We start from the raw sequence: 21,090 nt of genomic DNA on the forward strand, positions 1-21,090 counted from the left end.
CGTTGTCTGCTACATGAGAACGTCACATTCTTTAAACAACGCGAAGCTGTATGTCCAGGCACATACAGTTCATCGCTGAGTACATCGTTGACACTCACATGAGAACAAACACGTGTTTCAGACAGGCCACTATCACGAATATGTGTAATTATTAAGAATAATAACAGTCTCATATCTCCAATTAGAACGATGACATGGCCGATGTATTTGTGTTTGAACGTTTTATCGGACTCGGCGTGCCGATTTACCAACAGCAGCGTGCTTAATATATAATATAATAATAATTACGACGATTACTCGCAATAGTACGTACAATGCCCACCGAAAGCCCGCCACATACTATCTTACGTCCTGACCATTTTAACGCATCTAAAGCAGCGTGCGTGGCTCTACGTCTATGAATGCACGGATTTTAGTCAAGATGTAGTCAGATGTGACCAGATTTCACGATTCAGCACATTTGAACGTCTCATGCATGCAATACTTGTAGTTTATATGTGATGATGCATCGTCAAATTTGAAAAGCCAAAACTTACGATCAAACATTATTGCTTTGAACTCTCTATAACCGTCATTGGTGAATATACACCGAGTAATCATTTTGTCCGCTCAGGTGTTACTAGTAGTGGATATGTTTAATATGTTCTCCGTTTTGACCACAATATTATTAAATAAAAGCAAAAGTTTTAGGTAGATCAATAATTTTATAAAGTAAATTCTTCTGTATACAATTCTGGATAGAGTCTATGACTGTTCAGGTTATAGGATTTACCGCCCTAATAGAAGAAGTATATCCCGACAATTTTAATCGGTTCAGAGGGTCAATACACTGGTAAATGTTTACGGGTACGTGACCGCCCAAGCTATATTGCTTCAGTTTTTATACTTAATTCATGAAACTTATCAAGATGAGCAAGTAATCTGTTTTCTGGTGCAACACCTTCCAAGAAACACGACAAATCTTCTGCAAAAGCTGAAAATTCAATATTACAGTCATTTTATTCTACAATTCCATGGACAGGGCCGTCCATTCTTAGTGACACCAAAACCAACTCCAGAGATGAAATAAAGAGAGCGGGTGAAACCTTATCCCCTGTTTTACATCCCTTTCTATATCAAAATACCCAGTGATAAGGTAATGGTTTTTGACAAGCTTGAGGCGTCGCAATAACAATTATTTATCCATTTTTGTAATAAGGAGCCAAAATGTAAAGAATTTGGTGCCTGAAAAAAAGCTTTTTGAAAATCTATAGCTATTTCAGTCACCCGTATATTGAATGATACAACATATGAGCCGAAGCTTTCTGTGCGATTTTTGTTTATTTAAGCAACAGTAGCTCAATATAGTTGAAGCCTTCCAAGAGTAAAATAATTTATTAAAGTATCACGAACGACCGTCACGTGCGTTTGACTTTGTATGAATTGTTCGACATGTTTTTTCATGCTGTTTACTCGTAATGGAATCGCCTCCCACCGATTGAACAAGATAACGCAATGTTATCTAATCAAATAATAGTAGACACCCATAACTTAATCATAATTAGGGCTCACAATAGATCATCACGATAACGTGCGTGTCTGGGTACATTTGACACTATATATGAAGTAACAAGAGCGAGCATCACCATTTCCAGACTTCGGCACTGCTATATATCTACAATCAAAATGAAGTATCCTATAGTCGCCTTTCTATTGTCGCTTTTTTTCGTGGCAGCCTGTGCATATGTAGGTAGGTTCGACAAATTAATGTACTTTCACATTGCTTGTGTGTGTGTGTGTGTGTTTGTGAATGCGTATTTTGTATGTGTATTGCAGCCTTGTTAGCCATGCTAGCTTATTGAGATTATACCCACATTCGCTAAATGTCGATGGCTGCCCGTCTGGCCATATGCTACGTTTTTGCACACAAGTGCAAAATATAAATGTTGATTAAACCATTTCAGTTTACCGCAAGATAAATTTAAATTGCGCATTGTCCAGTTTTTGTTTAAATACTGGATACAAATGTTTCTACCTGCATCGTTAAGAATAATACTGATGAGAAACCTTTTTTACACTGGACATTACATTATCAGTATTCTGCCGACAATATATCTGCCGAGTACTACAATACATATATTTTTTCGAACAATTCATCAGCATTCCCCATGGAATAAATTGTGCCTTTGCTGAATGATTTATATCTTTATTTGTATGAAGAATAATTTCTGGGAAAAAAACACACTAAAAGAATGCAAATTCTTTCATATTCATATACATTGATGTATTTTTCATCAACAATCCTAAATTTAGTGACGATATTCTCATAATACAATTACACAGTTGCAAAGGTGATCTCAGCTTAGCATCAATGTCAGTTGTCTGATATAAAGCTGATGTTTAATATAGAAGCCTTTTGGTAATCACTCGGAATGATACCCCTGGCGTCACTTCATATTCATGTTTGCATTGTTCTTCTCAATTGGTTGTTTGTTTCGTGGAACTGGTGTGTGCTTGTTAATCGTCACTTGCATACTCGTGACCGGGAAGTCCTGTATGTCGTTAGGGGAGACATGTGGCACACGTAGCATGACATAACATTGTACATTTGTGTAGTGTAGTGTAGTGTGAAATGCGGCCAACTTTGACCTGCAAATCCTAGCTAATCCTGCCATCGAACTATACTGTTTTAATAAATCAAAGAGATTAGAAATTCGTCTAATGTCTTTATTTAACAAAGACTTCGTCTCTTATTTTTTCATGGTTTAACATAATTCAGTGTCGTGCATCACACTTGTTCTGTCTACCTATTTTCAATGTCCAAAGAGGTGTTTCACACTGCATGTCATATTGTCAAAGGAGTTGTAGGGGAATCTTGACTTGTGCGTAATGTATGATCATATATACATACCAACTGTTTTTTTTCAGTTCGTCATAAACATTGGATCTTAAATGCATCAAATTGGCATGCTAGAAATGCTCAGCAGTGGTGAACCCTGTAGATGAACAGTTGGAAAAAAGTTTCATATTTCTGACTTGTTCATAGGACATCACGTGACCGAACCTTGTTAAGTCGCCATGTTACTTGAAATACATACATTGATTGGACACCTGCTTAAATGAGTCCTCCCACTATTTATAAGTGAAACCACGTGATATCGTGACGTCACTACGACGCCTAGCATAAGTCAACGTGGTTTGTCAGAACTTAATGACATGCCAAATAAGGAGTGCTAGACAGTCGTTATGACATTTGACATGGCGCGCATGAAAGTGTGAAAAATGGTCCAGGCTTAAACAATACATTAGAAATTACATATAATAATAATAATAATTTTATTCAACACGAAAATCTACTACAGAGAATAATTTTATGGTTGTAAAACAAAAACAGAAATAATACATCACGCAACTAATATCACAAATAACACATTGAATACATATAATTATAGAACGAGGAAAAACTACACACTACACATTTTGTTAAAACTATATGTGACTTTGTTAGGATGTTTAGAAACTCTAGTTCTTTGAGTACAAACATTGGCATTACTGTATTAATGTATTAATGCGTTTTCCGTTTGTTACCCAGTCTAGATAGTTGCTGGTGTGTATCTCTGGTCTTTTCAATTTATTTGCACTAGCTGTAATACTTTGATGAGCACCACTGATGGGGATGTTCAACAATGTTAAATACGGATCTCTTTCACTTTCAAATTATTTGATAAATATATTAATGTTTGCTTGCTCATGTTTCATTCCGTTTGACTTAATACGATAGTAATTTTAAAACAGTCCTTGAAAAGTTGACATGTAAACTGTGGTCTATTGTCATTTTGGTTCATTCGGTATGCCATGTCGTGCAAATTGCGACTTGCAGTGTGTTATAATAGTGTCACAAAGTAATTAGAATAGTAAATCGTTCAACTAAAAATATTGTCTCTAATAGTCAGTTCAAAAAACTCATCAATGTCCATTGAATGTGATGGTGATTTATGTTTGACTTTAACAGTTCAGTGAACTAAAACAATAATACTGTATGTTTGACATCAACGACATGAAGTGAGCACAATGTCCTTGCTGATTTGACTAGTATGTTGTGTTATATACTTTTCGGTTGTTTTGCTCTTGTGGAATATGCTGTCGTTTGTTTTGTGTCTTGGACTAAACAAATTCTTATACGACTTTGACATCGTGAATTGAACACCAAGTTTTATGTTTGTTTCTTTTTTGCTTTGTTTTTTTGGAGTGAATTGTTCCCATATGGGCAAACATGTATCATTTCTTGGTTGAAAAACAACTTACTGATACACAATCTAATACGAACATTTCAAACCAACTTTAAAGGTGCACACCAAAATCATTTTTATAACTTTATTAGAGGTTTTGAAATATTATATGGAATATTTTCAGCCTATTATTGCTACTTTAACATGTCCAAGAGAAGATGATGTAAGATTTCAATTAAAATATATTGACAGTATTAAATGATCTTTCAACAGAGCACAGCATAATATCTCACACTACACCAGTGGAATATCACTTCTTCCTAGATGAAATTAATTGGCATGAAGCACAAACCCACTGCGAGTCAATTGGCGGGGACTTGGTTAGAATATACGACCAGGCAACGAACGATTTGATTATAGCGCATATCATTGCATCAGGTATTGGAGCAAACATTGATAGTGGATTTTGGATTGGTTACAATGACCAAAGAGTAGAAGGAACCTTTGAGTGGGTATCTGGTTTCGTTTGCCCATATGAAAACTGGGGTGCCGGTGAGCCAAACAACAACGATAATCTTGATCCCAGTGGACAAGATTGTGTACAACTAAGGTGAGATCTTTAAGTTATATGACGAGTTCTTGTCTCATCATAGTTTATTAGCTTTATTATAAAGTGCATACAAGTTATTCATTAATCCGACAAAAGATGGATCTTTTAAAAATGAGGTGTCTGGAGGAAAAATAAAAAAAATGCGACTTGTGTTTTCTACAAACATGCCAAAAAGTTATTAATATCACCAAATTTGACATCCTGTTTTTTTGCACTATGTAGAGTCTACCGTCTTTTTCCATTAGAATTGTGTTGCATACACAGGAAAACAATTTCATTCCATGGCTATGCAACAGTGGCCGACATTTTGCCCACATTTCAACTAACATTCCGTTTTCAAGATTTTGTGCCAGGCCAATTGGTTGTTGGTTGATTTAGAAATCACGTTGGAGTGATACCATAATAATGTTTATGGCTAATTACTAGTATATTTAGCATTTGCAAGGCAAAATATAAGGCGCAATAGTGTATGGGTATATGAAAATAAGGCTTATGTGGAAATAAGGTTTTATTATTTACAATAAACATAAGTATTACTGATTTTAACGTTAAAAATACATAATATATATTCTATTGATACTTGATACTAGAAGTATAATGTTATTATGTAATTTCTGAAATTAATCAACCCCCAATTTAATTGGTTTAAACGACAAAATATGGGTTACTCTCATAACTAATCAATACAAATCTGAAGTGTTTTTGTAGGCACAGCATTTTACGTGAAAACCAACATAAATTATACAATTAGAATTACTATCACATCTTTATTAGACAACAATGACAAGACATTACTTCAACAAAACATCACAGTTAATCCTCTAGACATTCTCCAATATTCAAATGACTACACCTTTACGTCATTAACAGTAACTTATCCGTCAGTATAGATTGATGTTCACATTATGTCTACAGGAAAGATACTACACAGTGGGATGACGAATACTGCGGAGAAATTAGAGACAAAGCGTTTATCTGCGAGGTGGAAGGTAACGTTAAATTTAATACAGTATAGATGGATTTATACAATTATGCAACACCAACAATGTGTCATCAATCATTCGTAGAACCTAGATGTAAAACACAATAACATACAAGTCACCGATAAGTGCCAAACACATTAGGTTGTTCAGTTGGCGTACCTACACGATAAGAACCACATCTCACATGCGCGCAGTATATACATATAATTATCAGTTTTGAAGGAGGCTGGACAGATATCAAAAACGTGTTGTAGATCTCAATTTCGACAATCACACTGTAAAACATTTTTGACTTGAATTTGACTCAATACATGAATTAACTGAATCTTAATTTAGCTAAAGTGCTAATAATCTTACTGTGAGAATACACTATATTCTAATTAGCGACATCTTAATTTAGCGAAATTGTGAATTAGCAAAAATGACACGGTAGCCAAAAAGACACGTTTTACAGTAATCTAAACTGAATTTTGCTGAGTGTTTCCGTGTGTCAAGCCAATATAATGACAGTAATATCCTATTTAAAGCAATTCAGGCTGATGACGACCAGCATGACACAGCAATTCAATCAACGACTACCCCTGCCTACCTTCTTATCTACATCCATGAAGTCATTACCAGAAGCACCATTTGAATTAACCCTTCCGTCAGTTTATGACTGTAAAAATGTACGACATGTCACAACTGACTAAGGTGATACCTCACTCCTCTTGATAGTTGAGATAATACTAGCAAGTCATCATGTAGCCCAATTAAATCTGTCAGGGGACAAAGCCATCAGAATTCCAAAATAGAAAACTTCGTCACTCTGTGACATTGTCTGAAATTTCATTTTTCAATGGTGGAATCTTCATGTTAATTTGAGATTGTGGGAAATAGAAATACCGAACAATTATACATCTTGGTCTCGATTCTGTGTCCATAGTTGGTTGGCCTGATTAATCCTTCTTCCCACCATTCACCAAATTTTAATGATTTTAATATTGAAACCCAGTGCATTTGCAAAACAAATGTGATCGAATTCATGGCGCCATTCCAGGAACTCGAGTTAATAACTAAATATTAGTGGAAGCAGTACATACTATTGTTACTGTCTCTCCTACAAGATTCTGCAAATTTTGAAAACAATATAATTGAGCTGTGAATATTTATTAAAAAATAAATAAAATAGGAAATCTGATGTAGCACCATCATGAGTGGTAAATGGGGAAATAGCACGGATAAGAGAGTCCATTACAAGCGTTTTTGTTACTAAACTTTGTTGAAAATTTACTGCTCCTCAATTTATTATTTATGGTTTTTTTCAGTTTGTTAGGCTACCTTGACCACCAACAAAGCACACGTAGATGAGCACAGAAGTACAGCGTTAAAATGAATTCCTCATATGAGTAATTCACTGTTACATGAACTATCAATAAAGAAAACTCTGTTGAAACATGCTTCTTGTCATTCATTGTTATCTACCATCCAAAAATGTTTTACCGGTAGATGAAAAATAGATCGAAGTACCTCAAACCAGCGAACTTTTCATTAAGACTGGTCTACAAATATAAGTGTAGTGAAGGAATCTGTGTAAGTTCATTGGTCATGCAGCTACCTGGGTAGAATTTGACGTCAGAATACGTTGCATATATTATTAATGTCTGGGAAGAACATAGCGGTATGTACATAGATTGAAATGGCTATCAGAATGGGCGTCTATCAGACATGGATATAGGTACATGCATGTTCGGAAGATTAAGAAAAGGCAAAGCAAAGTCATACCTTTGGCTTATTGAACAACAAATAATGTTTCCAAAGTAAATTGTTATTGCAATAACCTTATTCCGAAAGACAGCATTTATCAGGCTAACAACTTCATGCACATACACAACTTTAGCCAACGACTAATGCTCACACACTCAACCTCCAGAGAGGGGCTATAGTACTATGAAAAGCCACAAGGATTATCAACTGATTTTTTTCCATGAACACAGGTGGACTAGATTCTACCTTGTACTTTTCGACTAATCAGAATGCCCTATTTCATCACTCCAACTATCTCATAGGGAAAATGTCCAGAAATGATATTAAGCAAAGAAATATCATCAGAGTTAAAGAATTACATGCTTAAGGGTGGAAAAACAGTGAAGATACACATGACGACCCAGGTAGAGTTGCGTAAATGCAAACATGGCCTCTCTCGGTTCCAATACAGAAGTACGTTATACAAAGTCTTCATAACTTTCTACGAATAAAACGGTTCTATTCAAACTATTCTTTATTTTATGTGACAAATTTAATTGTGTACGATCTTGAAGGGCGTTGGTCATCACGCCACGTCCCGTTAGATATGCGACTCATAGTGACATACACACAGCGCATGTGAAATACATTGTTAGTTTAGTAAATACATGAAATTCCACCAGGAGCTGCGCGACGACCATCGCCCTTTAACATTGATTTGGTGCTAGATGACTTCATCCTGGAATATCGATTGAAGTCAATCTGATATCTGTCACTTCATGCCAAGTCACTACTAACAACATAGTCGCTTACTTGGTACAACATGTTCACTATAGCTAATATTTAAACAGGAAAGGCATTTTTTTTATTGAGATAAATATTTCGTGCATAGGAAATATGCACTTCAAAATGATTAATTAGCATTAGGTAATTTACATGGCGATACCATGTGTATCACAATTACTAAAAAAAACTTTTTATAATTGGCATTTACGTCAAGCAACATTTTTCATTCAACCACATGCTGTCTCTTTCATACACATTTGTAAATCTTACTACTGGTCTTAGCTAACTTGAATCTTTTAACAAGGATCAGTAACTGGGGTAGTAGAAACAATGCCTATGCCTGTATCACCTTTGCTTTCACCATGTTCCTTGGCAAGGTCCCACAATGTGTGACAATGAAAACTGGTGATACAGTAGAGTGCATACCAAACAACATAACACCCACCAGGTTGCCATTTTATTCTGGTAAATAGGTCTCATAATGTTCATGAATGTAATCATGATTTCAGATGTATATCTGAAGTTTAAACATGATTAGGCACAATCATTGAAACTAAGTGGACACAAAAGTTGAATTCCTGTTTTTGAACAGGGACCAACGATGGTAAAATGAGGTCATCAGTAATTATGTATCATAATTTGTCAGTTAATACTACATGTACTATATTAATCTCAAGGTCCCTTAGGAAATATGACGTGAACTATATTAATGTATAAGATCTGAGGAATATTTGCCTTAGTTTGATAAAAATTCAATAATATAGCATAAATATTATGACCTTACCCATTGATAGAATCTGGCAAGAAAAATTACTAGCAAGATTAGAGGGGAAAGCAAATAATATTTATACCATATAATGAAAACAACATATCAATTTAGGCGAAGGTTCTCCGAACCAGCCTATTCACATAGTTCATACCCACCATGGACTCCGGTCAGTCAAAATGACTATTTTGAACTGTAGGCATTAATCAGCGATTCTGCCAGTGACAGAGAGATAGAATCCAGGTCAGGGGAAGCCCCATGACCTCAAGATTCTTTTACCCCTTACATCACGAACCCACGTGACCAAGGCCACCTGGCAGCGCCACAGGTAGCCGTCCATCACTCTGGTTCCTTTCTCTCTGCCTTGAGGACTTAGACCAATGCGACGGAAAGAGTGGGGAGGTTGGGGGGGACCCGGAGTCTATGGTGGGTATGAACTATGTGAATAGGTGGGTTCGGAGAACCCTCGCCTAAATTCACTACGTGCAATTACCCACCATAGACTCTGGTCAGTCAAAATGACTATTTTGAACTGTAGGCAGAGTCAGACACCGATAGGTGGCGGGTTTTTCCGAGCAAACAGAAAAAAAGGAATGATGAAAGTCTTTTCCCAGTCCGGGATGAAAACAAACTCAAAACCTTAGTTAAGACCCAAGAAGGGTGGTGTCTTACCTTGCCTGTGCTGTTCCTGAAGCAAGAAGCCAATTCTGCTGTGGTGACAGGGTTCGGTGTACCCGAGAATGCTAGACCCAAGCCAAATTCGGAGGTGATAAGCTTGAAGTAGAACCAAAACAGTTCGCATGAGGGCGTAGGTCGACAGAAGCAAAACCTGCGAGCTTCCAGGAAGTGCTAGTGGAACAAACAATCTGCCCACAAAAATGCTGAGACTGACTTATTGCCTATGTGCAGAGGCCCCTGCGGTCGTTCGGGCTGGGTCAGCAAACAAGGCCTGACCCGCTACGACGGGGCCTAAAGGGAAGAGACCCTGCTCAATAGATTGGGTGTCTCTTAGGTAGTAGTTGATGAAGACGTTCTGCGTTCTCCAGAAGCCTGCCCTCAGAATGTGTTTGAGGGGGGAGGGCACCTGACGCTAGCGCTAGTGAGTTAGCAATTGCACGGACCTCATGTTCTCGTACTTGGTGTCTCTGCAAAGTCTGTGTTGAGGAGAATATTGTATTATAGACTTCCAGTACAGTCACAGTAATCCACCTGGAGATGGAAGTCGGGGAAGCCGGCTTATCCTGTTTGCCAGGGCTGTAACACAAAAATATGTGTTTGGTTCCACGTCTGGAAAACCTGGTACGGTTCTCGCGGCAACTCAGCGCTCAGACCAGGCAGAGAAGCAATTCCTCCTGATCCTCCGGACCGACAATATTTGCCAGCCGGGGGATGATGATCGGGTGGGGATCGTGTCCTGGGATTTGGTTCTAGGCGAGAAACCCGCTTCGTGACTTTAGCACGACTTGATTGTCCATAACGGCGGTACATCATCCGAGAAGGACAATGCCCCCAGCTCTGGCCAACGCCTACCTGAGGCGAAGACCAGTAGGAAGACTATTTTCCACCTCAAAAATTTGAGTGGGCGGTTCCCTTGTATGGGGTCTCAGCGTCTGGAAAGCAGTAAATAGTCTCCTAATAGTAGGTTAGTCTTGTTCCTGTACGTTTGAATGGTGGGGCACAAGGCCGACCTGTATCCAACAATCGCTGTGTAGGACAAACCCACTTCGTCAAACAGGTGGACGAAGGAGCCTGCTACCTGGCCAATAGAGGGATGGTATTGATCAATCTCCCTTCCGCTACACTAACCAGTATATGCTCGCAGCCTAGAAATGTACCCTGTGTATGGTGTATTTCCCCAGCAAACTGCTACTTCCTGTCTGATTGCTTCCGCCTTGCGGGAGTACCCTGGCAGTGCCCAACAAGGGAGACACTGACGGGGGGAAATGGAGATTTCAGTGGTATCCAGTAAACGAATGTCACCACCTGGAAAGGTCCAGGTATCGGTCACCCGCCGTCTCCAAACCGGACTAAACCGGCGCAATCTGTGTACGACAGGGATGTGTGGCCATGTGTTCAACAGTTGCAAGGGAGGTGCTCCTTCCCCCATGAGGTGAGTTCCCCAAGGCCTGAAGTAGTCACTAAGTTGTGACCTGGCCACTCACCGAACACGTGCCTGTCCCCCCAGTTGCAGAGGTGAGCGTCAAATATTCTTTCCCTGCTGCCGGGTAGACGTCCGCCCAGAGAGGGTGAGGAGCCACCACCTGGCTCTTACCTCCCTGGGGGCACGCCACTATCCTTCCCTCCCACGGAAGGGTATAAGCGCTTGCCTCCTAGCTGACTCTGGCTAGCAAACGACGCCCTAGGGTGTTGTGTTTTCTGTGCTAGGGGTGCCCTCCGCTTGCCCATGGCAGGACCATCTGGCTAGCGGATTCGATCTGAACCCTCTGATTCATTGCACTCCGAAACTCCGAGACTGTACCCACAATTCCCTGAACAAAGAGGGTGGAGGTTGTCCAGTCTGCATCACTGAGGTGGGGATGTACCCCGGCTCAGCTTGTCGGCGAAAACATGTGCGTCTAAGGCTGCGTCTCGTAGCACAGTAGTGGCCCTGACCAAGCGAGCCAGGCAACACTAGGGGGTGTTGCACGTAGATGTGCAGTGGCCCACCAGTAAAAATGTCGCCTGGTCTAGGAGGCTGGTGTGTTCTGCCTTCAAGGTCACCAGAGTGCTGGGCATGCATAATAATGCGCTCAAGCAACTCTGCCCTCAGGGCTGGATGGGTCGTCCTCAATTGGCAAAGACACCCATGGAACGCGGCTATCTCCCTTTGCCTGGTTTGCCAAACTCGTGGTGCCGGGGTCTGGGGAAGGAGCCTTGGAATCCGGTTGGGGGCGTTTTGGTCTCATCCCACGCTATGGGGTCTGATCCCGAAACACTCCGACCGGGTAGCGTTTGGTCCAGGGGAAGTGTTGCCTAACGTTATCCCCACCCGAGGGCCTTAAGCATTACATCCTCCACGACTGACCAACGCCGCCCATCAGCACCATTTGCGTGCTCTGCGCCCCACTCCGCACTCAGACGGACAAGTAGAGACGTGCCGACAGGGTTGCTTTGGATTCCGATGCCCATGATCCCATAAGCGTTGAAGCAACCTTAGGTGGTCGCTTTAGGATCAAGGGTGGGGGTATATACATCGTATCACTGGGATCAATGATACTCCGCCTCACCCCAAAAGCGTGCCTCACCGAGTCATTCAGATAGAGGACTCTGAGGGGCCGCCCGGAGTACCGACTGCATCCGACGTGAGCAAACTGCGTCTCCTTTCACTTTAAATATGTGAGAGGGAGTGTGTTTGACAGGGTCGGTTCCCTCTGGGGACGCCCGTGGGTCGGTAAGAAAGAAGTCAAAACCCACAGCGGGGACCAGACACAAGGATAAATTTGTTACCGTTGTACCGTTAACGCGTGACGAACCCTAGCTGGCTGAAAGTGGGGGGGGGTCAACGTGTGCCCTGCCCTGAAAGCCCTGCCCCGAGATCGGAGACTTGGCTGCCAGAACCCCGTTGGCATTCAGTGCCCGAGGATCCAGAGAAGGACCGGTGCAATTAGCCTGAGCCTTGGCCACCCCCCAAAATAGTGGGAGAGCCGTGACTGGCAACGGGGGTTCCCCAGAAGAGACGTGTTTGAATGCAAACATGCTTTCGTGTCTCTTATTGGTTGCCCACCGAAGGGACACAGCGGAGACAGCTCGTTCCGACTGCATCTGATCTACCCGGCCTGCCAGGGATGCAATTGCCCCAACAGTCCTTCGACCAAAGCCCTCAACTCGGAGGCAAACCCAGTGCTGTGCGAGGAAGGGTCCACAAAGAGACCCGCAACGGGCCCCATAGGATGAAAGCCTCCAGGGGCACAGCCTCGCTGCAGCCGGTAAAATTGGGTAAAACACCGCCTGAAAAAAAAGACTGTGAGGATGCCCTCCGATCAGCAGGGGAGACCGAGAAAAATATCGGTACCTCCAATGTCGGGCCTCTTACTCGAAGTCCCGGTACACGAAGTACCGGTAGCCGAGCATGAGGACTTTCCACTCATGCAAAACACGCAACTCACTTTAACTGATTTGTTTACTGGACGCGCGACTTTACTGTGACGCGGTCAGTCTCAGCGATTTTGATGGCTCTGAAAGAAAATCTCAGAACTCCAGTGAAAAAAACACGTTTTCACACAAAAACCTCGAAACCCACACGTAGCTACGACAAAGTATCTCGGATGCGCGTTATATGCTGGTAAATTCTGAATATAACCACTGCACAATCGACTCGAAACACGAGGAGACCGGAAAGAAAACTGCAGCGAGCCCTGGTGCTGTCATTACATCTATATATTGCTAAATACATTAAAAATAAAAGACGACATGCATGAGGGAAACGAATTACAGTTGTAAAAGGTGCCGCCATGAAAACCAACTGGTTACGGAGTGGCGCCGGATTTTAATTTCTTTGTTGTGAAAAATACTACACACAAAGGAGAAAACGACACGAGGGTAAAAATGACATGTCAGATGCCGTGCAGCGGCAACAACCCAAGCTATGAATCTAGACAGGAAAAAAAAGCAGGCGATCCAGCAGAGCTCGCTAGATTTCATCTCCACTCGAGGCAGAGAGAAAATCAGAGTGATGGACGGCTACCTGTGGCGCTGCCAGGTGGCCTTGGTCACGTGGGTTCGTGTCGTAAGGGGTAAAAGAATCTTGAGGTCATGGGGCTTCCCCTGACCTGGATTCTATCTCTCCGTCACCGACAATATCGCTGATTAATGCCTACAGTTCAAAATAGTCATTTTGTCTGACCGGAGTCTATGGTGGGTAATTGAACGTAGTGAAATTATGACACTTATCTAATTGACAGATCTTGATGTTGGATGAGATCACAAACTGGGTATGTAATATTATAAGCATGAAAGTAGGCATCTGTTTAGTTATCAAAGTTGTTGTGCCAAATTTGTAGCTGTTTTACATCTGTACCATCACCAATTTCATGACGTGTACATGGTATGTTTTCATAAAAAAATTGGGGAAACTTTTGTACATAGGTAGAAGTAATTTCAAGGTGATACATTTTCATTAAAATTGCTGTTTTTCAATGCATACTAATTATATACAATATTCTAGTACCTATTCTAGGTTACGCATAAAAATCAAGTAACCCCTTTAAGAGATTTACAATTTAAAGATTTTAAAACTGTTTATATTTATCCATCTCCTTCTCAAAGTTCTCTACTTCCCCTCTAAAAGCTTCACGCTGTCTAAGCCTTAGCATCCATGAAGCAATATTGGGGTATTCCTCTGACCTGACAGGAAGTGAAGCCAATGGAAAAAAGAGCAAACGGCAGAAAATAGTAATTTCAGCAATTGTCACATCACTTCCAACAAGGTACATTTTGTTCTGAAATGAAAGAATAGTACTATGATATATGTTGAATCCAACTTTTTTTTATCTTCACTGAATGGCCTTGGTACAAGTACATATGTTATTCACCGACAAGTTGACTTGCCAGTACATTGTATGTTGTTTTAATGTTATAGATCAAGAAGATAATTATTAAGCAAACAGATTTCCATGGTACTGGGTATTAACAAAAACATTTTCCAAATATTTACGATCAGAAAGCCATATTGCAGGTGTGGACTAGAATTCGTGATAATTATTTAAACATGATCAAAGTCCTTACAGTATATATAAACTATAATAATCTTTTAAATATCAATCGATTCATGAAAATGAAAAAGCTCATGAATAGGTATGAGGCATTTATAGACTCAATCATGTACGAGAATGGGAGTATGAAGTACTGACAAAATTGCTATATTACCTTTAGATGTGATTCCAAGAACCTCAATCTTGTGTTCATCAAATCATGATACATAGCTGTCATTTTTATTTTGTCTTATGTACTTACAATATGATGACCAAACTCTGCTGACAGAATATGCCATACTGGATTTGTTTTGTTTAGTCTGAATAACAAAACATTCACCAATGTAAAATGATACAGCTGTACAAATGTGGAACACATGAAGTATGTCAAGTAGAGTTTGTTGAGTATTAATGTGGAACACATGAAGTATGTCAAGTAGAGTTTGTTGCGTATTAATGTGGAACACATGAAGTATGTCAAGTAGAGTTTGTTGAATATCAATGTGGAACACATGAAGTATGTCAAGTAGAGTTTGTTGAGTATTAATGTGGAACACATGAAGTATGTCATGGAGAGTTTGTTGAGTATCAATGTGGAACACATGAAGTATGTCAAGTAGAGTTTGTTGGGTATCAATGTGGAACACATGAAGTATGTCATGTAGGGTTTGTTGAGTATTAATGTGGAACACATGAAGTATGTCAAGTAGAGTTTGTTGGGTATCAATGTCGAACACATGAAGTATGTCATGGAGAGTTTGTTGAGTATTATTGTGGAACACATGAAGTATGTCAAGTAGAGTTTATTAATTATTGCTGGCAATATTCCAGTATGAATTGGGAGCAAACTGTGACACCAAATCTAGTCGTATTGTTATGCCTCTAAAATATTTTTTTTTAAATAAAATAAATTAAATAGAAATATATTATGTGTATTTTTGTATGTGGAAACATGGCTTGCCCACTAATAAATATAAAGAAGTGTGGTCTGCATTCTTTTTTTTTTTTTTTATTTGTGAAAAAAACTTTAGTGTAAACAATAAAACACTCACAGTGCATTTAATATATTATGTGTATTTTTGTATGTGGAAACATGGCTTGCCCACTAATAAATATAAAGAAGTGTGGTCTGCATTCTTTTTTTTTTTTTTTATTTGTGAAAAAAACTTTAGTGTAAACAATAAAACACTCACAGTGCAAGGCTAGTTCACCAACATGTCTATTCTCTTGCTTGAGTGTGAAAGTACATGGTTTAGTGACTGCCTCTCATATTTTTAAATTTTAAACTTTTTTTTTATTTGGGAAGGTTCTTCTATAAAAATAGAACAGATGTAATAAATTAATTTTAATATTTTATTTTAATTTCAGAAGTAAAGCAAATTCAATATCTGAGACGTATATCGTACATGTATTCACTACGCCTAGGCTACCAAATCTATAGGAACAAGTTATAAGTCATGCCACAGTATGTTTACAGGTGAGTGAATTGTATACCTTCTCTAATTATAGCATAACTAGATACTCACTGCTTGTAATTGTAATGAATTAATTTTAATATTTTATTTTAATTTCAGAAGTAAAGCCAATTCAATATCTGAGACGTATATCGTACACATATTCACTACGCCTAGGTTACCAAATGTATAGGAACAAGTTATAAGTCATGCCACAGTATGTTTACAGGTGAGTGAATTGTATACCGTCTCTAATTATAGCATAACTAGATACTCACTGCTGGTAATATTAATGAATTAATTTTAATATTTTATTTTAATTTCAGAAGTAAAGCAAATTCAATATCTGAGACGTATATCGTACATGTATTCACTACGCCTAGGTTACCAAATGTATAGGAACAAGTTATAAGTCATGCCACAGTATGTTTACAGGTGAGTGAATTGTATACCGTCTCTAATTATAGCATAACTAGATACTCACTGCTGGTAATATTAATGAATTAATTTTAATATTTTATTTTAATTTCAGAAGTAAAGCAAATTCAATATCTGAGACGTATATCGTACATGTATTCACTACGCCTAGGCTACCAAATCTATAGGAACAAGTTATAAGTCATGCCATAGTATGTTTACAGGTGAGTGAATTGTATACCTTCTCTAATTATAGCATAACTAGATACTCACTGCTTGTAATTGTAATGAATTAATTTTAATATTTTATTTTAATTTTAGAAGTAAAGCAAATTCAATATCTGAGACGTATATCGTGTCCAATGATTGTATCACTCACTGTGGGGGAAATCCCGGGGGAAAAGATAAATATATTTACGGATATAGTAATGCACGACTTCTCGCCATCTGCATGATTTCCCATTCCGCTGTCCCGTCTAACCGAGGTACTCTGTATGAAGGACAAGTTTTGTCACATTTTCTGGCGTTATCTTGTACAGTTGTGTACATTTGTAAACCTTCTTTCGTTTCAGCTTGCAGCTGTCGCAATTACATGACCTTTCCCATGCATGTAGATTGCATAAGGGACTGGTCATTTTCTTTAATTTGGCCTGGGGATGCAGGGCAATCTGATTTTGCAAACGTATGAACAGAAATTTTGATCTATTGGTATATTACTTGTAGCTTTGAAGGGAGTAGCTATCGCAGTGAGTAGGGCTTTGTCACAGTAACTGATCCTTTCATCGGAGTTAAGAATTAATGTCATTAAAAGGCCGGGCGGTAGTCGTCGTGCCGCGCCCTGTTCGATATGGGACTCATAGCGACGTATACAACGCGTGTAAAATACATTGTTTATTTTCATGAAATTCGAACACGCTCTGCGCGACGACCACCGCGCTTTAACAACCAGTGTTAGGTGAAAACATTTTATTTCTATTTACTATTTTACCATGAGCGACTAAAGATTGGTAAGATTCCAGGGATGAACCCCAAAACACGTTAAGCAACGAAACTGTTCCAAATCATAGTACAAAACACGAATTAACGATTGTTTACCCTTGAGGGAAAACCGTGTTTATGTTATAAGAAATTGAAGACCTCAAACACTAAGTTGTTTTGATTGCTTAGCGCATTTAGGTCTATAAGCTGCAAGTTAGAGTGCATATACCTAAGCACAGTCACTCTTTCCGTCGCCCATTTTATGCTAATGACTTCTTAGCTCGTTAATACCGTTTTTGTTTCAATGTTTATCGAGACAAGGGTAGTTACAATAGAACGACGCGGCGCTTCCTAACCGTCCTAGTAGAGTGACTGTGACCTAAGCGACCATCCCTCAGCAAATAATTTAGCCCAGGCATTTTCTGTGTCAAAATTACGAACTATTCCTTTTTACGCAATTTGGGAAGTTCGACTTACTAAACGAAGTACGGGACAACGAAATTGACATATCCAAGAACCAACACATACTAAAAATTATATCTCAAACGTAAATATTCATAGTATAGTATAACTGGACCGGAAGTGAAAGTGTTTTACTATTCTAAATATCCAAACATATTTTAGTATAAGGTGATGATGCAGTCCGTGACAGTGTTGTTAGTCATGGCAGTGGTGATTATGTGATCCATGTTGGTGTTGTCCATGACAGTGGTGATGATGGCATCCATGAAAATGTTGTTGGTCATGACAGCAGTGATGCTTAAAAAAAACACTTGTGATTTTGAAATGATGGTGGTGATATTGACATTTAAGAGTTGCAATTAGTTCATATACCAGGCCATGTTATATTTGAATAATAACACATGCTTGTGAGGGTAATATCACGATTTGTTGCCTGCCCAAAGGGATGGTGGTCATGACCATATTAGTGATGATACCAGAGCCGAAGGCGAGGGCATCATCAATATTATGGTCATGACCATTAAATTGACCATGACCATTTATGGTCATAACATTAAAAGAAAGTTCATGAAATTAAATATTTTTGTGCAATAACAAATTTACAATAGTCTTTAAATATGTTATATGTTCACCAATATTATATAGAAGACAGGATGGCTGGATTGTGATTAACTAACCTGGACAGTATTTATTTCATGTAGGCAGCCATGATAAGAAGAACAATGCATCATGGGTATATTTGTAGACTAGCCCATTGAGGGCGCTGTATACATAATAAGGCCGGATATAACAAAATATTGTGTCTGTTTAAACTATGTTATTTTTCTGTGCATAACACAATTGACAGGCCCATTCCCAGGCAATGTGAAAAAGGCATGCCCCCCCTTTATCCAATTTTAAAACAGCTTGGTCCCCCTGTTTCCCCCCCCGGCACCCCTATACCGGAGAACATAACCAGTCCCTAATTATGGTTACCAGTATATTTGACTTCCATTAATCGAATGACTTTCAGATAGAGGCTTGGCCAACACCATGTGAAGAAAGAGTTCAAATTGTTTAATTTGGATCAAATCCATTTTGTGAGTGGTACCAACTACAAAGGTGATAATATTATCTCTGGATGGTTCCAAGAAAAGAAGGGATAACATTATCCCTGAGTGGTTCCAACTACAAAGGTGATAGTATTGTCTCTGAGTGGTTCCAAGAAAAGAAGTGATAATATTATCCCTGAGTGGTTCCAACTACAAAGGTGATAATATTATCTCTGGGTGGTTCCAAGAAAAGAAGGGATAACATTATCCTCGAGTGGTACCAACTACAAAGGTGATAATATTATCTATGGGTGGGTCCAAGAAAAGAAGGGATAACATTATCCATCAGTGGTACCAATTACAAAGGTGATAATTTTATCCACGAGTGGTCCCAACAACAAGGAAGATAATATTATTCAAAACTGGCCATTAAAAACACAGGTGTCAACATATCGTAACTTTATCTATATTAATTGTTTTTTTAATTGAACACAAATGCTATAAATGAAAGCAAGATACATAAATGGTACAGTATATGTACCGAAAACCCAGTAAGAAAACTTGTACTGTCTGTAAATTCATCGCCGGTAAATGAAATCCACTGTCAATATCGATGAACTGATTTATGAGCATGGCTTTCGTCGATGTATGAATTGAATCAGAAGCGGCGGCACGAAATTTTACATGGAAGGGCCCATTACTCGGGGGGGGGGCGAAATTTAGACCTTCTGAAACGCTATTTCCTACATTTTGAGGGGCGATCGCCCCCTCTCTTCACCCTGGGCTACCGCCACTGTGAATAAATTGTCACACAAAATGAACAACAACAATAACGATAATAGCTGGAGCTTCTTTCCCCAAAACATCAATTATCGACTGCCAACTTCATTCAGTTGACGAATTTATGCCGTCGTTGTCTGCTACATGAGAACGTCACATTCTTTAAACAACGCGAAGCTGTATGTCCAGGCACATACAGTTCATCGCTGAGTACATCGTTGACACTCACATGAGAACAAACACGTGTTTCAGACAGGCCACTATCACGAATATGTGTAATTATTAAGAATAATAACAGTCTCATATCTCCAATTAGAACGATGACATGGCCGATATATTTGTGTTTGAACGTTTTATCGGACTCGGCGTGCCGATTTACCAACAGCAGCGTGCTTAATATATAATATAATAATAATTACGACGATTACTCGCAATAGTACGTACAATGCCCACCGAAAGCCCGCCACATACTATCTTACGTCCTGACCATTTTAAAGCATCTAAAGCAGCGTGCGTGGCTCTACGTCTATGAATGCACGGTTTTTAGTCAAGATGTAGTCAGATGTGACCAGATTTCACGATTCAGCACATTTGAACGTCTCATGCATGCAATACTTGTTGTTTATATGTGATGATGCATCGTCAAATTTGAAAAGCCAAAACTTACGATCAAACATTATTGCTTTGAACTCTCTGTAACCGTCATTGGTGAATATACACCGAGTAATCATTTTGTCCGCTCAGGTGTTACTAGTAGTGGATATGTTTAATATGTTCTCCGTTTTGACCACAATATTATTAAATAAAAGCAAAAGTTTTAGGTAGATCAATAATTTTATAAAGTAAATTCTTCTGTATACAATTCTGGATAGAGTCTATGACTGTTCAGGTTATAGGATTTACCGCCCTAATAGAAGAAGTATATCCCGACAATTTTAATCGGTTCAGAAGGTCAATATACTGGTAAATGTTTACGGGTACGTGACCGCCCAAGCTATATTGTTTCAGTTTTTATACTTAATTCATGAAACTTATCAAGATGAGCAAGTAATCTGTTTTCTGATGCAACACCTTCCAAGAAACACGACAAATCGTCTGCAAAAGCTGAAAATTCAATATTACAGTCATTTTATTCTACAATTCCATGGACAGGGCCGTCCATTCTTAGTGACACCAAAACCAACTCCAGAGATGAAATAA

At 39.1% G+C, this 21,090-nt stretch overlaps 1 protein-coding gene across 1 annotated transcript; it reads left to right on the plus strand.

The window, feature by feature from the left end:
- The first annotated feature begins 1,665 nt into the window (after window positions 1–1,665).
- LOC102809643 (low affinity immunoglobulin epsilon Fc receptor-like) lies at window positions 1,666–7,236 on the plus strand. Its single transcript, XM_006817595.3, has 4 exons — window positions 1,666–1,729; window positions 4,482–4,818; window positions 5,734–5,807; window positions 7,109–7,236. The coding sequence occupies exons 1-4, from the start codon at window positions 1,666–1,668 to the stop codon at window positions 7,114–7,116; spliced, it is 483 nt and encodes a 160-aa protein (XP_006817658.2). The 3' UTR covers window positions 7,117–7,236.
- The last annotated feature ends 13,854 nt before the right edge of the window (window positions 7,237–21,090 follow it).

The sequence above is a fragment of the Saccoglossus kowalevskii genome, chromosome 9 (assembly GCF_978046115.1).
Source record: "Saccoglossus kowalevskii chromosome 9, keSacKowa6.1, whole genome shotgun sequence".
Taxonomy (NCBI): Eukaryota; Metazoa; Hemichordata; class Enteropneusta; family Harrimaniidae; genus Saccoglossus; species Saccoglossus kowalevskii.